The sequence below is a fragment of the Purpureocillium lilacinum genome (genome assembly GCF_023168085.1).
Source record: "Purpureocillium lilacinum CBS 284.36 DNA, scaffold_2, whole genome shotgun sequence".
Taxonomy (NCBI): Eukaryota; Fungi; Ascomycota; class Sordariomycetes; order Hypocreales; family Ophiocordycipitaceae; genus Purpureocillium; species Purpureocillium lilacinum.
In genome coordinates this window covers 6940465-6950314 of record NW_027072112.1, presented here as the reverse complement: position 1 = coordinate 6950314, position 9850 = coordinate 6940465, and the positions used below count along the sequence as shown (strand labels likewise).

Genomic DNA, 9850 nt, shown 5'->3' with positions numbered 1-9850 from the left:
GCCTTCAAGCTTGCTTGCTAATAATACAACCCCACGAGATTCCGTAGTGCGATGGAAATGCAGCAAGAAAGGCGGAATGATCAAAGGAGAAATTGAGCATGACAAGGGTTCTCAGGCAGCCGGGGAAGGACTGCCTAACAAGAATGTCAAATAAGCAGATAGTAGCCCTATTGGCCAAGCTGCCACCGGGCGTAATCAACTAGTGAGTGAGTGTACAGGAAGCGAGGATAGAAGGAACCGTAGCTTCTTCCCGGCAGGACATGCGCCGTCTTTGAGGATCTCCAAGCCCGGAGCAGGCCGTACACCGTTGGATCGTACGGTGGCCATCTACAGATGAATCTCAAATCTGATGGCATACTGTGTCATAAGGCGCAGGGTCCACGAATGTAGCATTGGAGTTGTTCTTGAACAATGCAACCAAACTCGTTGCTAGTGTCCGTTAGTGCGACAACGAGCTGCTTGCCGTGTAGTTGACTCACTGTTTGGATTGTATTGTGGCCACCCAAAATCGTTCAGGCCGCGGGACGGATCTTTGATAAATGCAACAAACGCTTTCTGCAGATACGCCTGGGCCGCAAACTCATGCAGCTGTGGGGGTCGAAGCTGGAGTTTCTCCATCGTCCCGAGGAGCAACGGAATCTCAGCTGATACGTCATCAGCGTACGTATTAAGAGAAATATGGAAAATCGCCATACCTCCGTGGTAGGCCTTCATCCAACCGTAAAGTGCAAGAGAAGGAAACTCGCCAAAGTAACGGTATCTCCAAGACGGGATCTTATGCGCCGTCCAGGTACTGTGGTCCACTTAGCAAGAGATGCAGCCATGAGTTCCAAGTAAACCTTACCTAGCTTCACCTGCCGCAGGACAATTGAAAAAAGCATTGGTTAGGAAGTCAGCGTAGGTCTGGTTCACAGTCCCAGCCGGTGTGAATGGAGAGAGGCCGTTGCCCTCGTCGTTCGTTAAGCCCCGAAGAGCAGGCTGCAACAGTTAGTTTCTATATTCCGAAGATAGTTGCTTGCTAGACTTACAATTTTCGCGAAGTGGCCTGCTGAGCCACGAGCCACGTACTCCGCTGGTGCAAAATATGTAACATTATCAACGGCTGCGCGTGCCACGGGCGCAGAGGTAAGCGGCATCAGGTCCTCTGGACTCAGAACCCGCTTCAGCTTGTACGCATCAATCTTCTGCATGCACACGAGCTCGTCTGTCGAGTTCTTTGACCGGCAGCCGATTGCCTCTGCTAGCCTGGGCCACTGGGTGCCATCGTCAGGCCTTGTCACCGTTACCTCTCCGCTTTCCATGACGAGCCCCCGAACTATGGGATCGGTTGCGTAGGCGTAGGCGTAGGCGCTTGTGCTCATCGCCCCAGCAGACTGTCCGCCGAGTACCATTCTATTTGGATCGCCCCCAAAGGCAGCAATGTTGTCCCGGATCCACTCGACCGCGAGTCTCTGGTCACGGAAGCCAACATTCTTTTCCGGCACCGCAGGTGAATTGGCAAATCCGAAGAAATTGATTCGAAAACTGGAACTGTGTCAGCTCATCTCGTAATACCGGATGTTCGAGCCTACTTGATTGTAACAGTTACAATGTCTGGATGGGCCGCCGCGAAGTATCGTCCGTCGTACACTGTCAACGTGTCAGAAAGCGTGCAATGCTCGACAGAGGATAGTTTCAAGATTACTTGGAACGGATGATGACCCTTCCGTAAAGCCGCCTCCGTGCATCCATATAAAGACAGGCTTCGGGCGCTTGGAACTCTCGGACGCCCATACATTTACTGTGAGGCAGTCCTCGGATTCTCCAGTCGTCGGAGTAAGAGCAGGGGCGCCAGGGACTGCAGCACGGTGTTGGTAGCAGGATAGTCCAAATGCCGTGGCATTGGTCACCCCTCTTGCTTTCTGTTTGATCGACACTGGCGCTCTGAACCTCAGTGAGCCTACTGGTGGCTGGGCGTATGGGATTCCAAGGAAGGCGCGAAGTCCAGGCTCGGGATAGTACCCGCGAATAGTCCCAGATGTAGTCTCAGCAGTGGGAAATTCAGTGCAAGATACTGAAATGGCCACCAGGGCCAGGCACAGAGCGGCTTTCAGGCAGGTTGGAGTTGTGTACATCTTATTGGTCCGAATGGTGTGAGAGAAATCCGAAGCTGGGTCAGCGGAGGTTGCTGCATTTATGTTGAATCATCAGGGCCATTCTTGCAGTGATGCAGGCGAGCATATGCCCTCGTTTAGGCCTTTTCTATAGCCACTCTTCCACACGAACGTTTGGTATGATTACTGTTTCCGCATTGACGTGACTGCGCCTCCTGGCATCACGTCAAGCCGCGGAGATTGAACGTATGGAAGGTAATGCGAAGGATACGTGAAACGATGAGTGGATGCACGAGTCCACGCAACTCTAAGCCGCGGACTAGCGGACTAGTTCCTGGCGTCGAAGGTGGTCATCCCTTGGGCCTCCTGAGCATTGTTGTTGGCTTATATTTACCTAATACGGCAATGCGGGGGGCGCAGGTCAGGCATATTGCGGGGCATCTAAATTTATGTCAACACCGGGGTGAAGCACTCCGAGATTCGGGTTTCATGCTATACTAGCAATGCGTCATGGCTACCTCCACAATGGACCATGCTCCAGCCTGGCTTTGAGGAGCTCCCCTCGGTGAGCTCCTGCCCTCTCCTCGTACATGTGCCCTCGACGTCATGACTGGCAAAAGGAAGACGGAACGTTTGCGGTCGGCGAAGCGATCAGCCAGGCAGCTGCGACGGTACCATAACAACCAGGGGCGAGCATTGGCCCGCCCTAAAAAGGAAGGAGTGACGGCGCCTGCTGCAGCTGGGCCGCGAGAGTCCCGAGTCAAGTCGAGGCTCCAATCAAGCGGCGCGGCGGATGGAACACCGCGTGGCGGCAATCCACGACATGCGCCCTGAACCTGACAACATGGGTCCTAGGTTGGAGGAGCGTCCTCGCCCCGAAACGCATCGCTAACACCTTGATTGGAGCCACAACCTCGTCCACGGCGCAAACCTGGCGACAACTCTGGAGGGTAGTAATGTCACTGTCATAGTCCGGCATTGATACCACGAAGCTACACAATGCCAATCAGTCTCACGCGTTCAGGCTTGCATTGGACCGCCAGGCGTCCGCACTTGGAGCCCCTCCCAGCCAGCGCACTCCTCGACCATCATCTGGGTCAGTTCAGGCGATGCAGAACACGGCGTTTAGGTACGTGAACTGATAAGACATCGATTGAGAACCAACGGTCGAAAAGGGTCGTCGACCTTCCCAGGCGCTGTAGCAAACTAGGACAGGCGCGGCGCCATGTGCTCACTGATGACCACCGCTGGGACGGCCTTCCACCAGCGCACCGTTTGCTGCGCCTTCCCCTGTCTCTGAAAGACGAACCAGATTGTCAACTAGGTAGCGTCAAGGCCCTATAGGGACTTCCCTCCGGGCGTAATAAAATCCATCCATCCATCCATCCATCCTGTCTCTGAACACAAGCAGGTCCTGCGGAAGATGAATAAATCGCTTCACAACACTATGCGTGCCGTTCTGCCGGTCTGGAGGACGACGCCTATCCATACAACGACTAGCCGTTGAACTATAGAAGCATTGCATGGTACCATATTACATATTCGCAAAGTCCGGAACAGCTACTGAGGGACGTACATGCTGGGTTCTCTGAACTCCTGCACCAGGCGGTACAAGCGAATGGTCGCAGTTTTGTGCGCAGTAATCTGCTGCAAAAGCCTTGCGCATTCCGGATCAGCCATCACTGGCGAATGACAGTTGCTTCGGCCTGCTTTTGGGGCAAGGGGGTTATGCATGCTGTCGACGGTGTATCTTGGGTGCTGATTGAACACAAGCGCATTTTCTTCTGGTCTTCTGAATTTGCTGCCCTTAAAGTTCCCTGGCATTTACAGTGGCCGGTTTGCTGGGTTGGCCTGGCGGGTCCGCTGTTCGGTCATTATTGTTTGGGCTATCGGTCCGTTCAACCAAGGCATGCTCTGCCTTGACTGAACTCCGCCGCAGGCACTGATTTAAATGCTCGTAAAAGTCCTGAGGATTGTAAAATATTTGTGAGCAAGCGTTGCAGTTGCTTTGGGTGTTGGTAGAATTGTCCAAATGTTTCATCTTGGCTCCTGACCCTGATGCGGGCCTGGATCGGTTAGGCCGGCCAACGCCGTGGACTGTAATTAAGTGCTTCTTGAAGACATCTGCTCGATTAAACAACTTGTTGGCGTCTGGACCTCCGTCAGAGCAAAATCCGCACTCCATGGTATTTTTGAAATGGGTAAGAATGTGGCGGTTCCTGTCTTGCTTGCGCGCAAAGCCTCTGATATAATACTTGCATGTCTCAATAGGGCATTTTTGTGGTCGTTCGTCCAGGTGAGTGAGCAAGTGTGCTTCAATGTCCTTCAATATTCCGCCGCAGACAGGACAAGCGCTTCCCCGTTTCTGCTCCTTGCATCCATCAGACTGCTTGACGGATTTGGAGGCGAGGTTAGTGTTTGTGCTGACAGTGTCCCCTCTCCGTTGGCCGGGAGTGTCGGAATTACCGTCCGAAACAGGTTTAAAAGGGCTAAGCTCATATGGCGAGGACGTTTGGGTTTGATCCAGATTGAATCTAGGAGAGTAGAGAGGCAGTGCAGCATCCGCACCAGGTGCCGGTATGAAGTACTGGTCGTGGAGCGCGTCTAAAAATGGGCGGGAGTAGAGCGCTGTATATCGCTGGGCGTCTATGTAACCTAAGGTCAGCATGTATAATAAAGACAGCAAGGGTCTATGCAAAACTTGAGCCGAGCCCTGTATCCTCGCGACTGCAATTTGGCAAGGATCAATGCGCAAGTATCCCCTCTTCATCCATTATTCAGGCTGAGTGGTTCCACAACTGCCAATCCGGAATGATTCATGTGGCGAGAACAGGGCAACACGAGCGAAGGAAAGAGAAGCCCCGGGGGGGGGGGGGGGGGGGGGAGACCGATGATGTGAAACGGCGTCATGATGAGCAGTGCAAGAAACGCATGCCAGCGGAAAACTGCGCAGAGTTACAATGCCTGACACTGCAATCTTGCGATGAGCTTCTCTCAGCGCGCTGGTGCATGTAAGACGACTTACCGGCAGTTCCCTCCACATGCCCTTGTTCTACGTGGTCCAGTCCCAAATTCCACAATCCTGCAACGAAACGATCGTTGCTGTCGAACCAAAAGTTTCCAGTGCTAGAAGTGCTCTGCTGCACCGCTTCATCATTGCCCCATTTCAAAAGATCGTCCAATTGGGTCGCGTTTTCCTGCGGCAACCCGTTCGCCGAGAGCAGCGAAGGCCCCGTAGACTTGGACGATAACGTCGAGGGCAGTACTCTCATAGCGTCGTACGGTGAATCGCGCGATGCTAGGTCGTTGAAGACATAGTCAGGTGCGTTTCCGTCGAGAGCAGAGTCGAGGCGGGTCGGAGTGGGCGCGCCAGCAGCCATACTCGTGCCCATTTCTGTCGAGAAGCTGCGTGACGAACTGGAGGCTGCACAGGAGAAGCTGCCATCTCGGCTTGGCCGCCCCGATAAGTTGAACTGATTGCCGGCTAGTGTGCTCATGTCGCTTCTCTATCGTTCCCATTCAACTTCTAGTCACGAGCGAGCAGCCGAGGGTTTTCAAGGTCGGATTGGTGCTGACCAAAATCGAGCTCTATATCGAGATCTTTTAAGTTAAGACAGTGTAATTAGTGGCGTGATCGGCACACCATTACACAGTGCTTCAGCGCGCAGATTAGGCTCCTGTGTGGAACTCGCTCACGTCGCCCGGCGACTTAGAACCTCACGATCGTACCGATTACGGACACCCAACGATCTGTTGGAGGGCCCACCTTGCTGAAGTAGTTATTGCTCGATACTGGCGAACGGGTCATTTCTCCCTTGAAGTTGTGGTAGGGATAGCTACCACGATGGATCCATGAACAGATCCACAACGCGCGATGCAGCCAGGAGTGAGATTAGCGGACCAGTGCATCTATGCTAGGAGAGCGGGAGGAAGTCTTGTCAGAGATGTCCCGTTGAATTCTCATTAGTAAGGCGACTTTAAGACACAGTCGCCGGACAGGTTTGTCTGTGACGCCACATTCCTAATCGGCAACGGGTTTCTCGTCCCGCTGATGTTTCCAGCCGAGCTGTCGGGTGGCTCCGTCGGCGGGCAGCTGGGCACAATATCCGACGCTGCGAGTAGAGTTTGAGGCGAAGCGCAGTACCAGGTTTGATAAGCAGCTTCATCATCAATACTCAAGCGGTGGAAGTCGAAATATTTGACGCGGACCTTGTACAATGCCGCCTTCTTCGCCAGATACCTTCCGATGCTTCCCATGCCCATGATACCCAACACCAGATTATGGTGATCTGGCACTATGATGTTCTGGTCTATTTCGTCGCCGGCAAATGTCTCAGAATAACACGACTCCCCCACAATTGCTAGGACGAAGGATATAGCCGTTTCGATCCCAGCTTCGGCTCTCGCAACCGGAGTATCGCTGTCGCCGGGTTCAAGGGTAAGCGCCTTGCGCCCAGGAGACACCGCCACGATGAGGCGGCAGCTGCGAAGCAAGGATTGAAAATGCTTGTGTTGAGTGGCTGCAAGTGAGCTTTGTCTACTAGAAAGACGCATGCGTCGATCGGACCACGCCTACGGACCATGGCCGCAAGTTTTGAATTGAGCTCGTTGCAGTCGGCTGCATCAAGCGTCTACAATGGGACTGTTAATCATCGACAACGATTAACCGCACAGAACTCAGCAAGGGTGTGATACCGTGAGGCCAAAATGGTTCTCGAACATTTCCAAACGGCAATCTACCGCTCTCTCCCCTAACCAAGCCATCAACACTCTCGATCCGGTCATTGTCAAGCCGGGAGATATGCTAGCAACTGTTGACGCCGTAGGAGAATTCCGTTATATGCAATTTTCGAGCCTAACATTGACTCTGCAATGTTGAACTCTTGTAGATGTCAGAATGTTGGAGCATTATATGTGCATGTGTTGAATGCCTTGCTAGGTTCACCTGATGCAGTGCTTGGAGGCTGAAAGTCCACGTGAGCTCGAGCGGAGATGTTTGTGTGGGTCGGTCTTCACTGGGAGCTTTTCTTAGCCGGCCTAGGAGGGATTCTGTATTCGTTGACGCAAACGTCGACAAGCACCATGTGCTAACCACACTGTCAGTACTGTATGTAAATAGGGCCGTCCAAAGAGGGGCCGTTGGGCCGTGGTTACGGGGCCCCGCATCGGGTGAAGACTTGACCGTACAGCTGACACCGCCGCTTCCGCTCTGCGGGTGGCAATCACGTTACATTTCGTGCAGTGGACCACATATTATTTGCTGCTAACCCGTAACAGCGCTGAAGGGAGCCAATGGCTGCCGTAGCAATTTGCATTCTTAGCATTCAGGTGGGAGAAATTGGAGATCTAGACCAGCCACCGTCATCTTTCGTCTTAATTTAATTTGAGAGTGACGTCGGTGGCGAGTGCGTCGATTTCCAGCCACAACCAGAGTTGCGTTTCTACATGCCAAAATCGACAAATCCCATCCAGGCTCTGGGACACCGTTAAAAATTGAGAAACTTTGTTAAACTTTCTGTACCCAATGGCATCGCGATTGGAACCAGGTGGTGGCCACCTTTTCCTCCTCGGTAATTTCGTCCAGTTTTGTTTAACCACTGCCTGTGCCCCCAAAGAAGTGTAAAAGGCAAGACAGAGGACACTACGAGAAGTCCGCTTTTAATGCTGCTTGGATTGTGCGTCTAGTAGTTTTGGAAGCACCAATCAGCTGTCAATTCGAGAATATGACCGTGGACCTCAACTATACGAGCATCTCGCACTTGCGAGAACAGGGCGTGGCTTGCCCGGGCCTAGACTCAGTGTGTCCCCTGGCGATGCTGCAACGTCGTTCAGTGAGAGCATACTCTAACCCCATACATCAAGCACGGACCATTCGATTCATTCGATGATGTTTCATACACGATTCCGTACGAATCCAGCTCGTCAAACGTGTCCATACCAGAGTGCGTCGTCAGTCTTTCTTTCGACGAGCAAGGTTCGTCGTTGCAAAGCCCTGCTGAGAGTGAAATGTCGTGGGGCAATGAATCGAATGGCTGGCTGGCGCACCCTATGTATCCAACCGACAATTTTGCGGTTCCTAACCCAGCATCAACACTTCACAATACGCGGAACCTGAAATCCGAGGAGAGTAAGGTCATGGCAGATGGATGCGAATTCAGCGATATCGGGTCGCCAAATTCGGGCCACGGCAGGACGACTACCGCTGTGTCTGGCAAAAGTCCCGATAGTCAAAGCAAGGCCCCGGGAAACGGAAATCAAGGCGTCCTGGAATGCATCAGGGTTCACAGCAGGGCATATTCGCCTGAAACAGAGGCATCACAGCAGCGGGTGGACTTTGACAGTTCCACCGATTTCGAAAGCAGTGACAGATTCACGTTAAAATTACGAGGATCGTCGAGACGGAATTCCGCTTCAGATTCAGAGCTCAAGGCGCAGAAACAGGGCGGAACAAGTGGAAAGCAACACAGGCACAATCAAATCGAGAAGAGGTACCGAGAGGGGCTCAACCACAAGTTTGAGGACCTTATCGCCGTTCTCGGCACAACGGCGCCAAAGTGGGACGGCTATATCGGCCCAGGAGCGGAGATGTCGACACTTAGCAAAGGTGCTGTCTTGAGTCTGGCCAAGGAAAGCATTGTCGCTCTGGGAACAGAAAACGAACTTCTGAAAGCAAAGGTGGAAAGACTGGTCAAAGTTGTTCCCGTACGTCAAGTTGATGGGCTCGAGGGAGCCTGGATTGGAGCATGATTTAATACCATCCACACACAGCTTGTTCGTCCTGCGTTACTCTCATGCTGAGAATATGCTATCACTGCGGCCAAGGTTGTGAATGGAGTAGTAATTTTGGCTGATGAATGGTGGCGTTTGTTGTCCTTGATTCTTGATGTTGAATGAGGGAGTGGCCTTATTGGGCTTCGGCACATTGCAGGAATCTGTTCCCCTGCGAGGTCTCGTGGCGGACAAGATTGGGATACGAACATATATCTCGGGCAAAACTTCTTGATCGTTAACTCCGTCGATATCAGCCAAGCCCGTGGACTTGTATGTCTTAGGCGCTCAGGTGAACCCCAGATTGTTGAGTGGGCAGAGGCTACCATCGGCGACGTCCCATTTTGTCAAGCGCTCCCATCTGGTGTATATATTGACTACGATATGTTTGAAGACGATTGTAAGCGCAATGGAGATACGTGGTCCACGCAAAAGGCCCGACACCGTTGGCATCGACTCGATTACGTTTCGTATATGCTCGTCGATTCCTCTGGGTAAGAGTATCCTCATTCCTGCTAATCATTTCCAACCCATATTTAGATTCCTTTTGTTTGTCGGCACTCATCGGCAGGAAGGTATAGTAAGCATGGTTCAATTTGGCGACTTATGACGTGAATGCAATCCAACACCGCCAAAACAAGGATGTGCGGAATTTTCAGGCCCAATCGGTAGTTCCATCAGATGGTGACACTAATTGCCCTTGCAGGCCTTAGAACTAGCCAAGCTGGCATTAAGATATCCAAAATCCCTAGAGTCAAATTAGCTCCTCTGCAGAGAACGTCACATTCTCGGTACCTACAGGTGCTGGCTCACCGAGCAGCAATTTAATGCAGATACCCACATATAGCAGTGCTGGGTCGTGCGTGGCCCGGTAAGCCGTGCGCGGTGAACTGCAAACGCGCGGAGACATTTCATGCGTATAGTCTTCTCGGCGCGAAGGACACGGCATATGCCCCTAGTAGAGAGTGTGTGGCGACACGGAAAGTCGG

At 52.5% G+C, this 9850-nt stretch overlaps 1 protein-coding gene across 1 annotated transcript; it reads right to left on the bottom strand.

Annotated features, from left to right (window-relative positions):
• Window positions 1-1028: 1028 nt before the first annotated feature.
• PLICBS_003873 (uncharacterized protein) lies at window positions 1029-3773 on the bottom strand (the record flags this gene model as incomplete). Its single annotated transcript, XM_065600324.1, has 2 exons — window positions 1029-1524; window positions 3670-3773. Coding segments are annotated over 2 exons (600 nt in total), but the record flags the coding sequence as incomplete, so codon positions are not given.
• Window positions 3774-9850: the final 6077 nt, after the last annotated feature.